General features: G+C 37.2%; 1 protein-coding gene across 3 annotated transcripts in view; it reads left to right on the top strand.

The window, feature by feature from the left end:
• Nucleotides 1–20,846, top strand: part of tbcel (tubulin folding cofactor E-like) — a 42,393-nt gene extending 21,547 nt beyond the window's left edge. The window contains exons 3-8 of one of the 3 annotated variants that reach the window (XM_031904771.1): nucleotides 4,149–4,288; nucleotides 5,553–5,734; nucleotides 5,984–6,240; nucleotides 8,831–8,957; nucleotides 10,908–11,024; nucleotides 17,228–20,846. In XM_031904771.1, the coding sequence (XP_031760631.1) occupies nucleotides 4,149–4,288; nucleotides 5,553–5,734; nucleotides 5,984–6,240; nucleotides 8,831–8,957; nucleotides 10,908–11,024; nucleotides 17,228–17,546 (1,142 nt within the window). In that variant the 3' untranslated portion in view covers nucleotides 17,547–20,846. 3 annotated transcript variants of the gene reach the window in all.
• The last annotated feature ends 3,420 nt before the right edge of the window (nucleotides 20,847–24,266 follow it).

The following is a 24,266-nucleotide window of genomic DNA, read 5'->3' as shown; positions in this document are numbered from 1 at the left end:
GAAGTGACTGTGGTTTAAAAAGCGTGATGTGGAGACAAGCACTTACGTGTGCGCGCAAATTTCCTGCTAGACGACTTGGCCCTGGCAGCTCGGTTCTCCTTTTTCATTAGCATGATTTATTTTGCTGGGAGCTGCGAGCAGTGATGGAGGGAACGTGAGTGCTCTGACTTTGTTGGGGGCCTTTTCTGGTCCTTGAAAGATTTATGGTTGACCTGGCTGCTGCCTTCACTGCTCACAGCTCTTAGAGAAATAAATGAGGCTGAGGAAATAACACTAGGCACACACCCTCTCTCCCTGAACCTGAAGGCTGCAGGAATGCACACATGGGGGGAGAATAAAGGAGGCTATACACACTACAATTACAATCTTTCCTATGACCATTGGTCCTAGGAAAGATTGTTCGTCCACTCTACTAACGTTAAGGGCTGAATCGTTCCAATATGCAGGTAAACACAAAATAATTATTTTACCCTAAGATTCAGCATTAACGTTATGATGTTTGATCACCTTCAAAGGTGTCCAATCGACAAGACAACAAATATCCAAGGCTTTTACCTATATCAGTTACCTAGTCTTCCACCACACGCCGCACCATCGCATGTGGCAGGCTAAAATCCTCTGTGGAGCTCAGAGCAACTAACTTCCGGTTTTAAAAAGAATTTAAAAATGTAAAGAATTTAAAACTGGAAGTGGGGTTTTATCACATTATTTAAGTGTACAACAAGGGTGAAGACACAAGGAACTACTAGTAGCAGCTACTTGTGATTGCTACAGAAATAGAGAGTGCTGATCATTTACTGATAATTGTCTCTATGTGTGTTTTAGTACAGGCGGTTTTCAGTATTGACAATGGCAGGATATTTTCTATTCTGTGTGTCTTCACCCTAAATATAATTTACTTTGTACTGGATAGAAGTGTTATTTTTGGAGGGGGGAGAATGGATTTTTGAATAACATTTTTGTGTTAATGTTTCTTTAAACTCAGTACCTCTGGAATGTTATGGGTGTTGGATGGGAGAAAGAAAACAATTTCTGAGTTAAAAGATAATGGGCCAGATTCAATTTGATGATAAACTGTTATCTCCTAATTCAATTAAAGATATAATTGTTATTTCCTGAAATCTGTATTGAGATTCATCTTGCTAGATGAAAACAGTGGTATAACAACAGAGACCTCAGATGCTACTTGTGGACCCTGTAGGAATTCTCAGTGGGGGTCTGGATTGATTCAGTATGTTCCTAGCACTGGGGGAAGGGGAGTGGGCATAATAGCATACTGTTGTGGGAGGAGTCCACTTATATTTTTGTATTCTACTGTACATATCCCACTGGGTATACACTATTGTCATGTTGTGCAGTTTATCACTGTATTTTACATTAGAGTAGCACTGTTTGTTTGGATATAAACACAGAATTGCCAATGCCAAGATCTACACCCCCTGCCAAGGGTGGCCTTTCTTTGCATCTGATGAAGTTTTACATTGTTCTTTATAATTTTGCTCTAAGATTGTGAGTCCCTGTACTATAGTTTAATCTCCAAGTAACAAAAAAAGTGATATAGTGGTTTAGAAAAGTAACATAGTGTGTACAAAATATGCAGCTCAATGCATGGACATATGCTGCTGGTACTTACCCTTTCCCTCAGCACCCTAATGTTCTACAGCTCTTGAGTGCTTTTTGTTTTGGCTACTGTCCAATAAATGCATTTTAATCTTATAGTGTTATGTAATAAAAAGTTCAGAGTTTGCTACAGGCTAGTCTCCTAAATTGCCAGCTCTGGAACTTGGAGTAGGCAGAAGAGACATGTGCCCAGGGCACCACTGGGTGGCGCTCACCACTTTCTCCAATAACTCTGCTACCTGCTCGTCCCCCCTCACCCCTGTGTGAAAGCGCACACATGCATGCGAATGCTTGTGTGGGGGGCGGTGGGATGAGCTGGTGGCAAATAGCAGGTACCAATTACTGGTCAGCTGTTTCAAAGTAATCATCGTATTGGTTGCTATGGGCTGCTGCACCTTTTATTACATAAGGCCTGTTTATTAGTATGGGTTATCTTATTGTATATGACTTTTGCACATTTATGTTTGAGTGATTGTTGTAACATAATGGCTCTGTTTTGCTACAACTGCAGCAGAACATCCCCGTCTAGTGGTCAATAGAGCTAATGTATAAATTCCACCATGCAGAGAAAGAAGAGTTTAATATATGGGATCTATTATCAAACTCATTATTCAGTAAAATATGGGCATGCCATTTTCTATGGAGTCCTATTTAAGCAAACTTGTTTTTTTTGTTTTTTTTTTACTGCTTTCCATTTTTTCTTTAATAATAAAACAGTGCTTTGTACTTGATGGTAACTAAGCATAAATCCATTACCCAATTCAGGTTTTTTATGTTCAAGTATTTTAGTAGAATTTAAAGTATGGTGATCTAAATTATGAAAAGACTCCTTATCCAGTATTATAATATTACCATAACATAAATGATAGCTACTGATAATGTGACTGTAAGAATTTTTTTTTTTTTTTAACATTATGGTGCTGCATTAGATATCTTTGCCTGGTGAAAAAATAAAGCTACAAAACATGTAATCACAAGTCGTATTAAAAGATTTCCAAAGCGTTACAGCACACAGAGCAGTTTTCTTAATATATATTCTAGCAAGTGTGAAATGTTTAAAATTCTATGTTTGGTATGGTAATTTAATTACCCTTTCCTTTTTTTATTAGTCTGCTTGTAACAGAAGCTCCAATAAGTCTTTTCATTATAAAAAGTGATTAATTTTGTTTCATTACAAGCAAATCTAAATGAGACTGCAAGGCGCTTCTTATTAATTAATTATCCCTTAATATGAATGCGTGCTTTAGAAGCAAAATATATCCAATTTCTTAGCAAAGGTTATCTTTCATTTGCTTTCCCTTAAAAAAACAGCAAAGTGCAGATGTGCAGTTTTGTGCTAGTCTATAGACACAACGAGCTGAGCCCTTTTGCTTTGCTGTCAGTACTGTCTAGTGGGGAAATTAATGGAAAATAAACACTGCATACAAACATTTTTTCTTTCAGTTGGTTCCACCAACCTGTATCCTCCCTATACACTGAATGGGCCCTTGCCCTGTTCTCAAGTAACAAATGACGCTTGAGATATTTGCAGGGGTGCATTGACCTATAACAACCAATTTTAGGAATACTGCAGGGATTGACTGTGCTAGTTAGCCGTTTAATGGCATGTGGGAAATTGGTTGAAGCTGTTTGATGAAGGGTATCAGAAAAGTAGCATGATAACTGGGATATTTAGGAACATTAATTTATTACCTATTGCAGAAGCAACGTGATGCTCTGTTAGACAAAAGTTGCTATTAGCTAGATTATTTAAACTAAGTAAAGTTGGTACCTATATTGCAATATTAGTTTATGCATTCCCTAGAAATATATACGCTATGGATAGCCTGTGCAGGTAAAGGATCTACTATCGGTATATCTGTGAACTGGGGCTTTTTCAAAAAGGGATCTTTCGGTAATTTGGATCATCATTACTTAAGTTTTCTAAAAATTATTTAAACATTAAATAAATCCAATAGGATTGTTTTGCCACTAATATAGATGTGTGCAGCTTAGTTACCTGATGTACACAGTACTGTTTTAGTATTACAGAAAAAAAGAAAATAATTTATTAAAATTATTGGCTTAAAATGGAAGCTATGGGAAACAGCCTTAGTAATTCAAAACTTTCTGGATAACAGGTTTCCAGGTAAGGGATTCCATACCTGTATCAATGTAGATTTAGGAATATTTGGGGCTTATGAACACTGGCTGGTTGTAATAAAAGGTGCATGCAGTGCTGGGCTAAGCCGGCCAGGCGCCCTAGGCAACCTGGTCGGCTTGGCCCGCCTAAACCCCCTCCCCCCGTGTGTGTGCGCACGCACACAGGTCGCAGGGGTGATTGCAGAGACAGGGGAAAGTGCCAGGAACTAGGGGTAGGAAAAAGAAGAGGTACCTTGCTGGCGCCCCTCCACCATTGCGCCCTAGGCAGATGCCTCTTCTGCCTACCCCTAGTTCCGGCCCTTGGTACATGGCATGGTTTGGCATAAAAGGTAATATTTCTACTTTCTGTACACTCTTTCTCCATTGTTACTTTTTTATTTTTCCAGACCGGCTCAATCTCCCTAGTATCCTGGTTCTGAACAGCTGTGGGATCAACTGTGCTGGAGATGAAAGTGAGATTGCTGCTTTTTGCTCCCATGTATCAGAGCTGGATCTCTCTGATAATAAGCTTGATGACTGGGAGGAGGTGAGAGTCATTTATAAACAGTGACCATTTATGTTAGTTGTGCATGAACTTGGCCTTGAAACATTAAGCAATTCTGTGTGAGTTGGAGGGTGTTACACTACGTGACATACATGGAACAAGGTATATGGAATATTACCTAGGTATATTAGATCAACCACAAACGATTACAAGATGTAGTATAGTAAATAAGAAGTCGTTTAGATACAAGGTATTTGACACAGGCTCTGGTCCTGGGAATCTTTCCAGATCCCTGCTGTAAAGCAAGATACAGCTGGTGCTGTTTTCCAGCATTAATATAACTATTTTACGTGTTATTTTTCACCAAGGGTAAACACTTTTTTCTGATGGCAGTACTCATTTACAAGACCACTCCCTTCTTATTAATAGTGAGCAGTTTAAGCGCTTTCTTCTCTTTACTCTATTTGACCATTAACCCTCAAACAGTTTAGGCAAGTAAAGGTACCTCTGTTTTTTGCCTTTTTTACCCCAAAACTTAGGGTTAATCCCTCTTTGCTTCTCTATTTCCATCAAACTTTGTCATCTTAAGTTCTTCCCAGCTCTTTTTTGCCATAGAAAGTCATTAGTACAATAACACACCCATTCTTCAAGTCACTTTTTAATATATGTGATTAGCAAATTGAGCTACTAGTTAAGGACATAATCCGGTTGTGGTGTAGTAATCAACCAATGGTAGCATTGGTTCAGGTGGGGTATAAAAAATATATCTAATATACAGTTTATAGTAATGACAGCCCAATGCTGTATAGACATGTATTTTCCAGAGTACAATTTGGCCATGCAAATATATATAATGCAGTACCTCTTGGAAATTAAGCCAATGTGCGGCTAGCTTCAAGAGAAGAAAAGCTGTGTAATACACATACAACATATCAAAATCTAATGATTTTCTATAAATAAAGCTTGTAATTTTTAGTAAATGGATATCCAGATAGCAGCACCATTTCTGTAATTTATAATCCAATTAGAAATAGAAATTCTGTTTGTAAGAATATGGTAAATATTGATGTTGATGTCCCATCAAGATGCCTTGAGTACTAATGGACAGATATTTTATATTTATTAGGCATACTTTGCTATAGTAATGCATTACATTAGCCAGCCAAATAATGAGCATATCAGAAACATCTTATTTGAATTTTAGAGTTCATATACAATTTTTTTTTTTTAATGCAGAAGGATCAGGGGATTTAAAGATAGCAGACTAAACCTCTTAAATTTCTCATTGCCTGCATTTAACCTTCAGGTTAGCAAGATTGTGTCCAGTGTTCCCCAGTTACAATTTCTTAATCTGAGTTCCAACCCACTGCACCTGTCAGTTTTGGGACGTTCATGCGCCGGGACATTCTCTAGCATTCGCAAACTGGTCCTCAATAACTGCAAAGCCTCTTGGGAAACGGTCCATACACTGTTGATGGAGCTGCCAGAGTAAGTAGAAGGAATTCTGTGTAGTATTCTTTCCCACTTTATACACAGAGAGCACAAAGCTGCAGCTATGAATATATATATATATATATCGGTAAAACTCTATGTATAACCAGAAAACAGTACACAACTGGTAGGCTAACATTTGCCAGATTTCAGTCCCAGCCTTTGCGCTTGTCTTTAAGACCCAATATTTGAATGTAAGAAAGGAAACCTAACTAATCATATGACCTGTGGATTTCTCTGTTTCAGGTTGGAGGAGCTCTTTCTGTGCCTTAATGACTATAACACAGTATTATGTTCACCAGTCTGCTTCCGCTCTCTGAAGCTTCTCCACATAACAGACAACAACCTCCAGGACTGGTCCGATATCCGCAAGTTAGGCACAATGTTTCCATGTCTTGACACACTTGTTCTTGCAAATAACAACCTGTCTAAGATTGAGGACTCAGAGGAATCTTTAGCAAGGCTGTTTCCCAATCTAAGGTCAATAAGTCTGCATAAAGCAGGTAAGAAGAGCGTTCGACTTGTGCATGTAGGGCTGTTCTGTTTATATCTGTTTTATTAAAAAAATGTCATGGCATATGAACCTAGTGACAATCTTAATTAAGAAAAAAAATGTTAATTGTGTAATGCATAATGTGTTTGACATTTTATTAAAATCACATTAAGTTCCTCCACCTTCTCTCAAAGGCAGAGACCACCATGAGGAATAATGGCATAGAAAATCATTGTCTGCCTGCTCCCTTTTTTGTGCAACTGCAGCAAAGCTTTTTTTTCCCTCTTGTATAAAGGATTGTAAGGATGTGCTTAAATGACCACATTCCCTATTGCTTGCATGAAATCTATTCACCATGGTTTACAATAATAATTGTGTGTTTCTGAAACTCATAGCTAAGCAGCAAGCCAGTTTATCCTAGCTGTTTTTTCATCTCCGATTTCGGATCAGTTGGCTGCATATTAGTGCAATTAGATCACAGCTCTGGATGGGCAAATTATACTGATCTGACTTAGTAAATGTGCAGAAAGAAATTATTTTTTTTCCTGATCATTAATATGGTAGTCTAATTTGAGAGAAGGAAGAGGAAAGAATGCTTATTCAGAGGAGCTTCAGTAAATTGCAGTTTTTCTTCTTTATTATGTTATGGAAAATAAAAAAAAAAAGATGATATTTATGACATATCCATATGTCTGTAATGGACACTTTCTATCATATTAAGGATTATTAGGTTGCATGCATAGGTTATTTATGTGTGAATTTGTATTCATAAAAGGTATATCAAATCCATACTCAGTTACCCTCAATGGCGAGACTGAAATAAATAGCGCAGCACCATCTTGCCTTTACCTGGGTATTAGTTCTGGCTGCAGTCTAAACAGAGCTGGCATAAGATATAGGATAGGGAAATACTACATCAGAAATGATAATTAATGAAAGAAAGAATTACAGATTGGAAACACCACAAGTAGGACTAATATTGGGGTAAGCAATCTATAGTAACCTTTAATTTTCCTTCTTGCTCTTCAAAGAGACGCTTTTGTTAGCAATCCTCTAAAACTGTTATTTTCTTTATGGTACACTAGTCCCCCTAGTGGCAACACTGCTTTTTTTTTTTTTACAAATGATCCACCTACCCAGATCTGGCAGGTGTAATATCAGGGTGCAACAAATTGTACTTTTGCTTTCATATTTCCCCTTATCCTACTGGGCATTCAAGAAGCTAAGTGCACAGGGTGGGAGTAGGGCTGTTACACACAGGAGTTTCAGCCTACGCGGAGGATCTGTCATGCATTCCACAACATATTCCCATCTTTCAAATGGCATTATAGTCACTGAGGGGCAGGCAAGCACCAAACACAGATGGAATCCAACTTAATGAATGAAGGATCCACAGCAAGGGAATGCGGACTCAAACGCTCTTTACATGATCACTTACAGCATAGTGGAAGTGGGGAAGGCATTTCCAGCTATAAGCATATCTGATCATTATTTGTATTGGAACAATAGTGACTGTATAATTATGACTTGCAACAATGATGTACTGAGTTATGGATGCCCAACCACAGTTAGAGCATTCATGCGAAAAGCACAGAATGACTCCATTCTTAAAGGGAAGGTCTACCTAATTTCACATTTAGTCTTCACTAACTTGATTACTGCTGTTTTTTTAACAAAGACATGTTTTAAATTATTTTTCCCTGTGTTTTGCCTTGGCTTACACAAATCTCTTCTGTCTGTCAATAATACCAATAGAAACTGGAAAGCTGAATTTGCAAATACAAACTGCAGGAGGCGCCAAGTGGCCAATTTCTGATAGAACAAGATTAAACTTTCTTAGGATCTATGTAATGCCAAGAATGTATAAATATAACTACAGTATATACGAGGGGGTGCTATTTTACTAGCTTTTGCAACCAATCAGTAAGGATTTTGCTATTTTTCTTTTAAACTTACAGCATAAAATGCAACAAAAGGAAAACATACTGGCTTCACTGTGTAAGTGTGAGTTAAATTCCAACACAGTGGGGCACATTTATTAATTCTGAACAAATTTGTTCCTGGGCAGTAACCTCTGGCAGCCATCCAAATTTTGCTTTCATTGTTTAACTTTTTCTGTAGTAGGTTCACACATTTATAAATAGCCAGCTTAGATGACTCTCTGTAACCTGTGTGCAGTCACAGTCACTTACTACTGTTTGTAATCCGGCTCTAAATGTCAGACCCAATGCTTTCTCGTTGGTAACCTGTATTATGTATAACATTTTATTTTGCATAGCACAAGATTACTGTTTTGGGTTTATAACTGAATATTCTTTTCACTCAACCTGCAGATTTTTTGTTTGCTAAGGACTGTGGCACTCATGGCATATTTACCAGCCTTGTCACCACTTCCCATAGACATCTTTAGTATTTCTGATCTGTCTGTAACCACCAGACAGCATAAGCACAGAGTGGCTCCTGGCAAGAGGCATATTGCCTTAGGCCGCACTTTACCACATGTGTAAAAGAAGCTATTCCTGGTAAATTTGCACCGTGTGCTGTTAGCCTAAAGGTTTATCTATTGCAATACTCATTTTTTTCTTTACTTTTTATTGAAGGTTTAAATTCCTGGCGTGACATTGAAAAACTTAATGCTTTACCCAAACTTGAAGAGGTTAGATTATTAGGTATTCCTCTGGTGGAGCCATACAGCACAGAAGAACGCAGGAAACTTGTGATAGCAAGGTATAGTGATCAGTATTTTAAAAAGTAGATATACTGTATATATAACTGATTAAACAGGTTGTAAATGAGTGCTTTAAACAAGTGTCTAAAATCCATATTATTCTCTGCATGCACGGTTCTGAAACTAGAACATCAAAACAAGTGCTTTCTGTGCATTCCATTCCCTATAAGCTTGAAGAACCACAAGAAACGCTTTTATACAGGTGAAAGGCAAAGGTTATATATTTTTAAAATGTATCCTAATTCCTGTAAATAACCAAGCAACAATCATATTTTCTGGTTGGTTTTAGCTTGTGTTAATAGCACTTCATACATTATAGATTACACAAAACTACTGTATTTTTTGGCTTATTTTATTAAAAGGAAAATTATAAGGAATCATGTATAGATTTGATTTCTGAAATAGGTGTTAAAATAGGTTACAAGTCTACATACTGCAGATAAAATTTATAGCTGTGGACATAGCTGTTATCTAGTGCTTACCAAGTTCAAACATTTTGTATATAAGTACTGTACTTCTTCCATAAAGTATTTAGTTAGGATCTGCTATGCAAGTGTATGGTTCTTTAGAACGCTAGTCAGAGAAAACCAGATACTCTCTGTTAAAACCATGGCAGTATGCAAAACTGATGTCAGGTTTGCAGAACTAGTTTGTGAGATCACACTGTCCAATAAAGATTGAGCAGCACATCTATTTTCTGCTCCAAATTCTGCCTGTCTGTTTTTTCTTACCATCCTCCAATATCGTGTGCTAGGTGTCAAGTGTTCTTATATTTTTTAAGCTCCATAACATACTTACCCCCCATAAACACACTTCCAAACATTATAAAACTGGCTCATGGGCACATTCATAGGAGTCAGTATTACAATAACATAATTTTGGCAGCAGATGGACTGAATCATTTATGCCGCATTCTTGGTAGTTTTTTTTTTTACTCCAGTGTAAAAATTTGAAATCTTAATTCAACTGCTGTTTATGGTTCTACTTTTTACCATGTATGTGTGTGTGTGGGACACTTTGTGACTGTAAACATGAGAGTTTATTAATTAAATTGACCATTCTCTCCTAATATCTGTATAATGCGTGCCATAATGATGAAGATTTGAGTCCAGTCATTGTCTCTTCCATAAAAACCATTGCTTGAGGCAAACGACCATCATAAAACCCACCCTTTATTTCTAAAGAAAACTCAGGCTTCATTTATGAAAAACTGTGCAAAAGAATATGGTAGTTTTTGCACTTTTTATTTGGGCTAATTAAATTTGCTAGTTGAACCCAAAGGCCAATGCACAATTGTTTGCACTCCTGGAATAGAACAAGAAAAAAGCAGAGCTCTGCTTTTGTTCTCAAGTTGGTGGCATGTAGACTTCCCATGGAACTACGCCTAGCTTGCGCGTCATTCAGAACACTCAATCTGGAGAGCCCCTGGGGCCACAAGGCCCTAATTAGCCCTGTGGCAGGCATTAAGTTCAGGGCTCCCCTGCTCCTAACAGAGCTGCACTGCCTTTTATTAGATTTTTAATCCTGCATCATTGGAAAATAGGATCATTATTATTTGTGCTTATTTACGGACAGGGGAAACACAAGAGTATTTTCGAAAATATGTAAAATTACCTAATAAGCAGCTTTGAAAATATTCACTTTAATGATTGATAGATTTATTTAATTAAAATTTGTATATAAGTCACCAGTGAAAGCATTTAATTTTACCATTCTGCATGTAAAGATTTTAAAGGTGACCTTGTAGATTTACATTGGTATTAGTGTTTCCTCAATGAAATGTGTGTATGGGGTCGTGGTGGTGCATTTAAGTCTTTTGGCAGAAAGATCTGAGAGAGGAAGACTATTGATTTCATGAAATAGACTGATAAGGGCATTCTCCTCCACTTCAGTTTTATTACAGGCTAGTGATGGTCTTGCTAATCTTTTCCTCTCATGTGAACTCCTAGATTGCCGTCTGTATCCAAACTGAATGGCAGTGTTGTCACGGATGGTGAAAGAGAAGACTCTGAAAGATTCTTCCTGCGTTACTATATGAATCTCCCAAAGGAAGATGTCCCATTAAGGTGAGGCCTTGAACAAAAGGTAAATGAAAGAGAGGCAGATAAAGAGAGTGGCTCATGCCCAGATGCAATTTACTTTCTTCAGAGCATAAGACTGGATCCCAAAGTGTATAGTAGCTGATTTCATATTGATTTGGTGGTATAATGGAAACTATTGTGGTACTCCTCAAAATCTTATCTAGTAATTTTATTGGGGGCTTCAGGTCAGCAAGGTATGTTAACCAATATCATTAAATTAGATACTTTCTGGTGAAAGACAAAGGGCTTGCTATGTGTATATAGGTTTATTTAGACATAGTTGTTTCAAAACCTGATGCTTTTTAAGACACCCTTTTAGTTCAGTGCCAATTTAAAGCAGCATTATTAGCATGCAAATTATACACGTATCAGTTGCAGCTCACTAGTGCTTCCTGCTTGGAAGCATCCAAGCCCCTAGCATCACTGTGCTGGTGTTCCCAGGCACATAAATATATTCCAAGTAGTTCAAATCATATGTAGAACACTCAAAAAAAAAATCCAACTTTACTTTAGTATGTCTAAAATCCATATCCACAATGCAGTACAGCATGAGCAGATAAAAAATTAATATTGTTATTAATGCCTATGATTAAAGGAAAAGGAAAGGTAAAAACTAAGTAAGCTTTATCAGGAAGGTCTATGTAAATACAGTCATAAGAACTCACAGGAGCGCTGCACTGAGTCATCTATCAAAAAAACACAGGGTTTCTTGTTTCCTTTTTTGTAAACATCTAGTATAAATAAATTTAAAGCAACTGGACTTGTTTGGTAATCATTGAAGACGTTTCACTACTCATCCGAGCAGCTTCTTCAGTTCAACTCGGATGAGTAGTGAAACGTCTTCAATGATTACCAAACAAGTCCAGTTGCTTTAAATTTATTTATACTAGATATACCATGACCTGGATGAATGAAAATCTTCATAGACATATTTTTTGTAAACATTTTCTTTGGTATCTGACTTCGTCTCTCTGAAAAATCCTTCATTCCCGGAGGCCAGAGTCTGTTCAGCTCTCCCTTCTCCTGCTCCCCCCTCCCTTAAAAATTCATAAAACTCACTCCCTTCCTTAGAAATGTGTAATCAGGGCTACCAACAGTTGGAGTTACAGAAGGAACCTAAGAGGACCAAGCTAAAATGGCAGCTGCAATCTTAAACAAACAAACAAAGAAAGCGTCTAGGCTGTATATTGCATAAACAAGCTCATATTTAGAACCCTGCTTCATCTAAATAAACTATTTTCATTAAAATATACTTTTTAGTAGTATGTGCTATTGCACACAAACAAGCCAAGGCATGCATACATGCTAGGCCACATCAGCCAATTATATATATATAAATATATATATATATATATATATATATATATATATATATATATATATATATATATATATATATATATATATATAAATATATTCCAGTTTGATAAGATTCTTTAATAGATCACTTAACATAATATAAACTATCTGTTGGTTAAGTATTCATTCTGGGGGAATAGTTTTCCTTTAAGTGGCCTTCACACCATGAAATAGGATGTTTAATTGTCAGTGGTGCACACACATATACACACCAAAAATTTATTATCAGAGGAAGTAGGATACATAAATGATGATCTTATTTAGTTTTTGCTTCCATCCCTGACTAAACAGGATGGGAATCTGCTTCCAAATAACATACTGCTTTAGTCCCTGAACCTCCACACACATAGCATCAATGCCTTCTTTGTCCAGGCCTCTCCATCTGTGCAACGTGAAAAGGAGACACCAAGAAGACTTGTGCAGCCATTAATGACTGTGCCTTTCCAGTTCACAGAACTAGTGTCCTTTTCTTCCCTGCCTCCATCTCAGGTTGCAAGTGGCTGAGCCACTCTCCCCTGTGCATCATCATGTTACTGAGTTCTGCTTAGAGAGATCTCCTACACATCTAAAGCAACTTACTCTAGATTTTGCACTTTAAGTTCCCAGTAAGTTTTTGCTGAATATCACCTGCAAAGCATTGTCAGATTTTCAAAATTTGTGGTGCCAAACAAGAAGGAAACAGTGCCAGACTGAGTTAGAAAGGTCCAAGCCTTACTGCCATGTTTAACAGTGTGTTATATGCGGCCTTTAACTTTCACATGTGCAGAAAATATGTGCTAAAATGTCTTCTGTCTTATTCAAAACAGAGGGCAGAGCATTCTGTTGTCAACTTTACTGACAAAATTCTTGGACGTGGTTGATATTTGCCCACCTTTTTGGTGGAATCTGCAGTGCAGTGGGTGCAGCATGGTATATATCAATTGCCTTGGCAAGCAGTTAGAGAGCTACGCTACACAAATATTGTAGATTAAGTTTGGCCATGCAAAGCAGTTACAAGGGCACACATTTACTTGGTATTGCTATTTTTTCTGTATTTATTTACATGTATTTCTCTAGTGCCGACCTATTAATGCTGCGCTTTACAGAGATTGAACAAGTTGTTCTTAGCTTGTGTTTTGGGGAAAGGAGCTAAGCCTTGTGTCCAAGTTTCATTACTGCACACGGATATATAAACCGATGCATGGCAAAAAATAAACCGCAACAAGCCATTTCATCCATTCAGCTTCCCTTAGACTATCATTAAAATCACATTCAATCTTTTTTTGTACATCCCTTTTTGGATCTTGCACAGACTGACACCTTTTCAAAAGAACATATATATATATTCAGAATCAAGTATTTACAGTGTAACACTAATAGAAATAATTTTAAAGAAAAATAATACCTAACCAACAGTTTATATCATATTAAGTGTCATATTAAAGAATGTGTGTGTGTGTATATATATATATATATATACCATATATTGCAAGAAGACAGGCACTTACGTATAAGTAGGTCCAAGGGAGCCTGGGTGCAGTCCCAAAATAATAGATGGAGTAGCTGTAGAGAGAGTCCGCACTCACAAATCTTACAGAAAATCTAGAGGTGTTTATTCAAATCAACATCTAACGTTTCGGCTGCATCCACAGCCTTTCTCAAAGACAATGTGAAACAAACACTGGTGCACTGAAAAAAACGAATTTGGCGCCAAACAATGACGTCATAGGTGTGAATACATTAGCATACAGTGTGAACAAAACGCTCTCAAAACACATTGAATCAACAAAAAAATAAACAAAAAAATGATAACATAATATGGATTAGGCATAGAATTTTTTTTGTTGATTCAATGTGTTTTGAGAGTGTTTTGTTCACACTGTATGCTAATGTATTCACACCTATGACGTCATTGTTTGGCACCAAATTCGTTTTTTTCAGTGCACCAGTGTTTGTTTCACATTGTCTTTGAGAAAGGCTGTGGATGCAGCCGAAACGTTAGAGGTTGATTTGAATAAACACCTCTACATTTTCTGTAAGACCTGTGAGTGCGGACTCTCTCTACAGCTACTCTATATATATATATATATATATATATATATATATATATATATATATATATATAATATATATATATATAGTCAATATTGCCCTTTTACATCATTTACCTTGAGACACCATTTTGCGATGGGCTGTTTGCTTCCTCAGAGAACAACTGACAGGAAATAATGCAGCTCTAACTGTGGAAGTAAGTGTGGAAGTAAAAGACAGAACTTTGTCCATTCATTGGCTGATGTGACCTATTGTGTATGTGTACTCTTGGTTTTTTGTGTGCACCATGAATTGTATGATCCCAGGAGGTGGCCCTTAGTACTTAAAATGGCAATTTTATGTTTAGGAGTACCCAATAGCATATACTACTAAAAAGTATATTTTGCATGGAAATAGTTTATTTAGAGGAAGCAGGGATACATATTAGCTGTTTTATGCAGTATATTTTTATAGACACCTACATTGTTTGGGGGGTATAGTTTTCCTTTAAGATGTGCTCCCAAATAAGGTCTTTAACATGCCTTCTTATAACCTGTTTAATACATGTCTTTGGCTTGTTTTCTGTGCCCATGAGAAGTAAATGATTCACTAAAAATAAATATAAATACTCTTGGCCCAATCCATTATGAGGCCAGTTTTGAAAATCCACATCGTGTTTCTACAGACAAGTTTGTTTGCAGAGTAAAACACAGTGCTAATGGTCTCTAAGGGTGGAAATAATGGCACATTAAGAGGTTTGATTGTATCAGCACGTCACTGTGAGAACACAACAGCAGTCTGAATGTGGGCATGGCATCCAATGAAGGCTTCATCTGTTTGGACACTGGGGAAATCCAAGCAGACTGCAGGGGTGACCTTATACTGTGCACAGACAGAGACGTGCTGTTGTTGAGGGACATTCCTGCATTTAAGGTAAATCCTCTGGGAAACAGCATGCAGCCAGGTCCCCTTCCACCTCTGACAGGGCCACTCACACAGCACTGATCACATTTAGCTCCTGTAAAACAAAATGCCAACGTGCTGCCTGACTTGCTAACCTTGTCTAAACACCTTCAGCCTGCCTTACAGTTGCATTGCTTCATTTTTCCTTCCTGGCAGTGAAAAAGCAGTGGCTAATCTTTTCTCTGAGTGAAAGGAAATATGCAAAGAAAACGAGCCGTGTGACACTTTTTTTAACGATGCCTGCCACATTAGAGAACATAAAAACTTTTTGTTGCATTGTGTTTCTAGTTGCAGCTTAAAGAGGAAGTACCACCTTTTTTCTGTAGGTTTGTTGATTAAGCCACAGGGACTGCTGTTACCAGTACATACATTGTTGCTGCATGCACATTTAAAGGAACAGTTCAGTGAAAAAATGAAACTGGGTAAAATAAATACTGTATATACTCGAGTATAAGCCGATCTGAATATAAGCCTAATTTTACCTAAGAAAACTGGAAAAACTTATTGACTTGAGTATAAGCCTAGGGTGGGAAATGCAGCCGCTACTGCTAAGTTTCAATAATCAAATAAATAATAAAAGGACACTCAGCGTTGACCCCCTGTGAACTCTTCATAAATATATCATGCTGGCAGCTGCAAATTAGGGAAAGGTGATTAGGGAAAGGTGGATGGAGGACCCTTTGACCCTCCTGCCTTGAAGAGTTACAGCACTGGGAAAGAAAACAGGTACAGGGAAAGAAAAATGTTACAGACAAAAGCAAGTTTGGGAAAGCTAAGGAAACTGCCATACTAAGTAACAAGTACTTGCCATCCTGCTGTGTGCGCTCCCATTCTGCTGTGTGTGCACACTTCTAGTACCCAAAGAATTAGCTCATCCCTTTGTAAATGTAGCATCTTCTTTATAAAATGCTCCCAATTACAAGTATTTACAAAAGAGTACAACAGTGATTGAAAGACTCCTGGTTCCAGACAGTGAACATACTTTCACCGAAATAGTAACTAACTGCCATGCAAATGTCAAACCTGTCAAGTTGAACATAGACAACCAGATCAGGGAAGCCCAGCTTGACTCAGACAAGTTTGAAAAGGCAATAATAAGCTAAGTCTCTGGAAAAGCAGGCTGGCTTAACACACAAATGCTGTCTAACCGTCTGTATGTAGAGTCAAGTCAAATACGTAATACATTGTGTCCTGAAAGAGGCAGGAGCTGAGCAGCAGATTGTAGAACACTGTTGCTGATTAAAGGACAATGAAAGGTTAATATAAATTAAAAGTAAGTCTAAAGGCATTCTTTTTAAGTACTTAATGCATATCTAAATTCCCAGATCCCTGCTTGCTTTTTAATATTAGCAGCTTCAGGAAAGGGCTCAGCAATATCTGTTGTAGTACTGGGAGTATGGAAGAGCACATAAACTTAGTATTCTCTAAAGTGTGGGGTAAGGTTGCCCAAGACGCTTGCCACTGTATCCAGTACAAGTAAAATAAATAAGAAATAAATATTCAAGGATGGGATGTATTCTGTGTTTATTACAGATGCAGAACCCACAATGAAAGGTCACTTTTTTATTTTTTGCATTATGTCTGCAAAGCCTGTTCTATCTGTAATAGATTTACTGCCACACATTAACATGCCTCATTTTGTTGCTAAATTAGATTTTAGCTTTCTTAGTTGTTTCTATAGTTGTTCATAAAATCAGCTTTGTGAGGTCACTGACCAAGCATTTTGTTGATTTCATCTTACGGAATTTTCCAGCCCTCCAGAATTGCTTTGCAATGATATCTTGTAGAAATGTGTTAGAACTCCACTGTTATGTGGCTGAATATAATGAAAGTCGTGACATTTTTTTCTCTTTCAGATATCAGGAGCTGGTGACAAAGTATGGCAAATTAGAACCGCTTGTAGAAGTGGATCTTCGACCACAGAGTAAAGCAAACGTTGATATACACTTTGAAGAGAAAGTGGAGACAATAAGCATCCGTTTAGATCAGACTGTGGCCGAGTTCAAAAAACAGCTAAAAAATTTGGTGCAGCTTTCTACCAACAACATGCGCCTGTACTATCTGGACCATGAAGCCCCTTTTGGGCCAGAGGAAATGAAATTCAGTACCCGCTTTTTACATTCATATAATGTTCATGATGGCGACAAATTCTATGTGGAACCCAAAATCAAATGACCGTACATGCCTCTTCCTATAGTTATATATACACTCACACTGTATATATATATATATATATATATATATATATATATATATATATATATATATATATATATATATATATATATATATATATATATATATATATATATATATATGGACATTACAAGGGATTTTTGGTTTTGTTATAATTGCTTTTATATAAATTAACCTCTTTGCCCCCCTGGTGCCAACCGCCAGCTCTAGCACATTGAAGAGCTATGTGCAGGTGCACAAGTGGACAATAAAGGGGTCTTCATCAGCTTAGGGACCTCTACATCATAGCAGGCTCTTTAAGGAGAGCCCTACCTGGAGCACTTTGTGTTTGTGAGTTATTTACAAAACTGAAAATATTGCAGTTATTTTTTTTTCTATTTAGTTGAGTCAAGGTATATTACCCTTTACACATAACTGTGTATATAAATATATATAATAATTTATTGCCATGATTACCTTAGTTCTTTCATGTCTCTGATTATGCAGATTACTTTTTAGAGTTTTTCTATTTTATGCTTCTCTTCAATTTGATGCCCTTTACTTTCATGAGATCTACTGGTGTCCAGCATGTGGTAATCACCCTGTTTTCCCCCATTGTCTGTGTTTATTTATTATACCAGTGACATAGTGGGGAATATTGGTATTGGCACAGACAATCAGATATCAAGCTATTGGAGCTGACAAAGAGCCAATGAAAAATTCAAGTCACAGTACATATTCTTGTTTGTTTGTTTTTTATCTTTTTTTTACCTACTTAACTTCCTGGCCATACCCTAAATTACTCCATGTTTGTAAACCTTTGCTAATGTATCATTTTTATACATGTCATTTTTCACTATTTATGTTAGGCTACATATTTTTGAGACAAGGTACACCCTTTTAATGTCCAAGGGATTTTACAGAACAAAGTTCACATTTATGATGGCCGTGCAAGTGCCAAAACAGGCTCAATGCACCATTGCCATTTACTTCTTGCCCCTTTTTGGGATTGCAAAATAAAGTACAAAGAGTTGCTCCCATTTCTGTATGCTGTATGCAGTGGATGGTATAAGTGAAAGTACTTAAAACATTCATTACAGGATGCCCTTGCACCCTGTGCATTCTGTGCTCTTTGCCTTGCAACAGATATTTATTGTGGCTCAGGAGGCAGTGCGCTAGAGACCTCTAAGCGGTACAGTTTTGCTGGAGTGCTTATGACTATGGCATAGCGTAAATGAGTCTACGTGTTACCTGCTTTTAGTTTATTGTTTTTAATTTGTGATTTTTAAAAATCTGTCTCAGCAAATAGGCTGGCAGTAAAGAAAGCCAGTAAAAATGGTATGGCTTCCCAAGTCACTGTGACCAGGCAGTCCAAACTATGCGATACACAATGAATGGGATTACTTGTGATTTTTTCTTTTAATCTGTTCGTTTAGGGCAAAAAATTGTTGTAAAGCATCTGTGTGTAGAAAAAGGCATACTAGCTGACTTCCCCTGCCACAATAAGTTTTTTCTAAGAATGTTTGCCAGAAATACATTTTGCAGTCTGTGGAGTTTATTTATCCAAGTGCCTAAAATACTAATGAATACACCCAAAACAGAATACTATTGAAAAGTGTATTATTTGGTAATGAAGTGTTACATTTGTGTTATATCCTAAGTATTAGCGGTGCTTCTTATCCTTCTACTCCCTTTGTTTTGCTCCTTTTTATATGTATATTTCATTTATGCACAACTGTTGTTTGGAAGGTTTTGTATATCCCTCCCAATAGATGATGCTCCATAAACATTGAAAGATCACTATTTCAATATTGCATGTAAAATATTTACTTTCTTTCCTGGTGTCCATCTTTGTTCAATATACATCTTTTCCAGTCTCCATCCTATGCTTTCTCTGTGACAGTGTTTGGAAGATTCTGTTTCCTTCCTGGTTAAGCAAATCTGAAACAGCAACAATGCTAATTGTGCAGAGTTTTCCCAAGGGGTATTGCTCTAACTCACATTTCACTCCAAGGGGTCAGACAAACAAGGACTCTTTAACTGGCAGAGACCTAGAAGAGTGCAACAAGCAGAATGGAACATAACATAGTTCCTTGAACAATGTTAACAATCCATGTTCTTATACAGATCAGAGCAAAACTATTCCCATATGGCAGTGTTCTGATGCTTATGGGGGTAAAGAGATACAGAAAAGCAATTTGATCTACGTTAATGCTGGCAACTGTAATTTTACAGACTCTGCATTATAAGGGTATGTAGTGTCCATTGTTTTGCACCAAAGTTGGTTAGGTACTAATTTATCCAAGGGGTTTGTTTAAAGGCTGCATCTAATAAACCATAGGCAATGCTGCAGGCATTTCTCCATTCTAGCAGTAAATCCACCCTAAGGCAGTTGCAATTTATGTGGTCCTGAACAAAGATTTTACCTTCTAATCATTGTTTTATTAATATCCAGCAGTAAACAAGTGAACCTAAAAGCTAACTGATATTATCATTCTTTTGAGTTTAAACTCTAGGCCTGGTGAACCTAGCCTGGAACTGCTAGTTGTGATGTGGCTGCCTTGTTAGTGGTTATTGTATTTGAACACAACATCCTTTATGAATCCTGCATTGAAGTTTGTAGAATTGTGTTTTTTTTACTCAGCATTTTTCCAGGCTACATGTGACCATTTTAGATTGCAAATTGGTACCATTTTTTAGGAGAACTTAGAGGGCTTAAGGGAAAAAGCACAAAATATGGGGGGGGGGGGGGTCAATGTTTTAAATAGGTGTTTAAACATAAAGCATGATTTGGCCATTATGCTAAGTAACTTAAAGGAACTCATTTTTATAATGCAAATGTTCTCTTGTCTGTGAAATCATCATTTCAGTTTATTTTTCTAATGTTCTGAATGCAACACTTCCTGTGGATTATGATGCTGAATGAGGATCTAGACCTCTGCACCCCACCAAACTGCAAGCCAGTGCACCATCTATGTGGCTAATGACTGCCAAAGACTTCACAGATTCAGTAGGATGGTTTGGCCAGCTTTCCATCAGTTCTTCATTTAGAGTAAAGCAAACACTACTCCCATTTGCAGTGGAGCAGCTAGACTGTTGTTCATGCTTGTAATTGAGCTTTTAGTATATATTGTAATATTACTGATCTCTTGGTGCATTCACCAGGTCTTCAGTGATGCCCTATATAGCCTCTTTACTACCTTTATATTGAGTCCAGATTGGAATGCATTTCTGATTAAAAAAAAAAACCCAATGTGAATAATTGCTAAATAATAAAGTTTAGTTTTGGATAGTTATCTTTATCATTTTGTGGTTTTATTTTCTAAAGTGACTGCAGACAGTTTTTATACTAGTACTAGTAAAGGGATATGGGAGATGCAATAACATCTGAACGGTACAAACGACCAACTCTTGTCCAATACACTAGTATTTTTAATGCTTAGACATATGTAACATTAGGCAGTCTTACAAGACAATTGTGGTTAAAGGGGACCTGTCACCCTAAGAAATAATTCCAATTTATTTTCTATTGTATTTGTTAAGCAAAATAGGAAGAACCTTAGTGTGTGGGGAGGGTGGGGAGGAAACCAAGTTGTTGGTAGGGATATTTCATAAGCTCCAAGTAGTTAACAGTCAATGACTATAGCTGTTTGTTTGCAAGTCAATGTATCCGCTTAGCTATCCGCAATGTAGTCACTTAGCTATCAAGAGGCCTACATGTGTGACACATGCTCATGCTTTCCTTCATATTGTGCTTTTCCCATGTAGTCCCACATTAGCCTTACAGACAAGCATATAATTCCTACAGTGTAAAAGAAGACATCTGTATAGAATCCATAAGGGGAATAAATTGTTAATAATGGTTGATAAATGTACAACTTACTAATACTCCCTGGGAACAAAACAATTACAAGACAGGATGCTTCTGTAAAGGACAATGAAAGGTTAATATAAATTAAAAGTAAGTCTAAAGGCATTCTTTTTAAGTACTTACTGCATATCTAAATTCCCAGATCCCTGCTTGCTTCTCTGAGATATGGTGCTGGCAGCCTACAGCAGTGTAAAGACTCCAGTGACATCACTGAAATCTCTCTGTCCTTCCTGTAGGTGCCAGCGGCAGCCTTCCTATTCTCTGAGCATGTGTGTAACTTGATCCTGTCTGCTGTTCTGAGCTACACATGCCCACCAGCCAATCAGAAGCGGATCTGGTAGAGGGGAGGAGGGAATTAAACACATGTGCAGTATGAAGCAAGGAGGGAAAGGAAGGGAGAATACTATTTTAGAGATGGCTGCCTGTTCTAGAAAATGTGAAGTAAGTGTGACTGAGTAAATATTTGATTAGGTGAGCAAAAAGTGTGGCGTTTTTACTAAACAATAGGAGGACTATTGGGCAGTATGCTTTTTAAAATTTGCCTTGCATTCTCCTTTAAAAAAAAAAAACTGTGATAAAAGATTATCTAGCAAAGTTTGTGCTCACGTGCCGTTAATGCAATATTGCACTCAAGCAACACAATCATTTATATGTCCTCACATTTGTTGTAAAGTGTGCTTATTATTTCATTGACCTGCTGGTAGGTTGGCTGCAAAAGAACAGTCCTCACTGGCTGACTGATCTTAAGTACAGATTTGCCATAGTGTAAGTAAAATATAGCAACCATTCAGTAGCTTTAACCGGTCCAGTGTGTTAGGCTAACTTCTGCAAAAGTCTGGCTACTTGTGAATGATGCAGTTAGATAATTTGTTGTAAGAGGATAGACAGGGTAGTGTGTAACAGGTAAACCCATGGGTTCACATGCCCACTTGAATCTGTGAATCAAGTGAACAGCAAGTTATGTTATGTTATCTTGTTGCATTCATAGACAGAGCATGCTGTAACTGATCACATTTTGAACATTTGCTGAGCCACTGGGGAATCATGTATGTATGAACTGATTAAAGTCCATCAAAGGAAAAGTACACAATGTTCATTTATAACGTTTATTCTTTGTGCATTGTTCATTGAACAGAATAAAGTTAGAGGAAATATTGTACTGACAGAATTTATAAAGTTCTGTCTCCTCTCTTGCTAGTGTAGTCATACCTCCTTATCTAGCTCAGTGAGTGGATTACCAAATCAAACCGTATCAAAGCTTCAGTTTTATTGGGGGTAAAGAGCAACAATCTCCAGAAACAGAACCTTGTAGTTATTTACTATTGTCATATGCCAAGTTATAATATTAAAGATTTATCAGAGGGGCTTTCCCTTAACACCTAGGGAGCTATTTGTAAAAGGTTAAAATAGAACTATACTGCATTTTTAAATCTTTTTAAATGGGTTGTATATGTTCTATGATGGAGATTAAATGTATTTACATTTTGTTTAAACAAATGTGGTAAATGTTTTATATAAATAGGCTGGCATAATATAAAATGGGATGGACAATGGTTAATATTTTATGCAAACAAAAACTTTAAAAAGTGACATAACTGAAAAGAAGCATCTAACCAAAGTGGCCAGCTTTTCAATAGAAAAGCCACTCCAATGCTTCTGCAAAAAAGACTTTTTATTTAAATGAGATCCCAGCGTACCATGAAGTCTTTTTTGAAGTAGCTTTAGAGCAGAGTGTGGCTTTGTTCCTATTTTTCTCTTCCAAAGGAAGTTTGATCATTTTTGCTGCTGAGCAATCACTGAGCACCTCCCCATAATACATACTTGATAATACTGATAAGAAAGGAGTTAAAAATTGATTGGCCTGCTTTTCATCTTTGTATACAAAAGCCTCCTAGTGCCATCATATATTTCTAACTAGCTGAACTTTTTAAAGTTCCCCTTTGAGGTCCACCCTTTGATCGGGCACACTTAGCTCATAATAAGGTTACTGATATAGGAAAACTGACATTCAGCATTAGTTTCAAGACAGCAAATACGTGTTAACTCCAAATATCTGACCCTAACTGACCTGCAAGCTAGGATTTTAGATGTATCTAGACAAATATGCAGACATTCTCCCCGAATCTCACCCTAACTGGCCTTTAGGCTGAGCCCCCTTCTCCAGACCCTGAGGGTTATTAGCCCCAAAAGTTAGGGAACTACTGAAACAGAATATCAGATGATATGTTTGTGCAAAAGTGACTTAAAATTTATATGTACAAAAGTTCACACTGAGTTACTTTAGTCAGAAATGATTACATTCATAGTAAAGTTTAAAAAAAATATTGCTATGGGCCTTAACTAATAAATGCTCATGACTAAGGGGCACATTTACTTACTCACGAACGGGCCGAATGCGTCCGATTGCGTTTTTTTCGTAATGATCTGTATTTGGCAATTTTTCGGAAAATTGTCGCGACTTTTTCGTAGCCATTCCGAATGTTGCGCAAAATGTTGCAATTTTTTCGTAGCGTTACTACTTGCGCGAAAAGTCGCGACTTTTTCGCAGCTTTCGTGCCGAGTACGAAAGATTCGGATTCATTCAAGCTTCAGTATGGTGACTTTTCTTGGGCCAGGTTGGAGCTGCAGGGTGCCATTGAGTCCTATGGGAGGCTTCCAAAATCATGCTAAGTCTGAATGTTTCGCCCGCTGTTTACGAGCGCTCAATACGAAAAAGTCGCAACAAGATACGAGCGAATCGTAATGGCTACGAAAAACTCGCGTTTTTTTCGCGCAAATCGTATTAGTAACGAAAAAGTTGCGTCAATTTCCGAAAAGTCATAAAGGCGACGAAAAAATCGCAAAAAATA

Source organism: Xenopus tropicalis, chromosome 7 (assembly GCF_000004195.4).
Source record: "Xenopus tropicalis strain Nigerian chromosome 7, UCB_Xtro_10.0, whole genome shotgun sequence".
Lineage (NCBI taxonomy): Eukaryota > Metazoa > Chordata > Amphibia > Anura > Pipidae > Xenopus > Xenopus tropicalis.
This window is presented reverse-complemented; position numbering and strand designations above follow the sequence as displayed.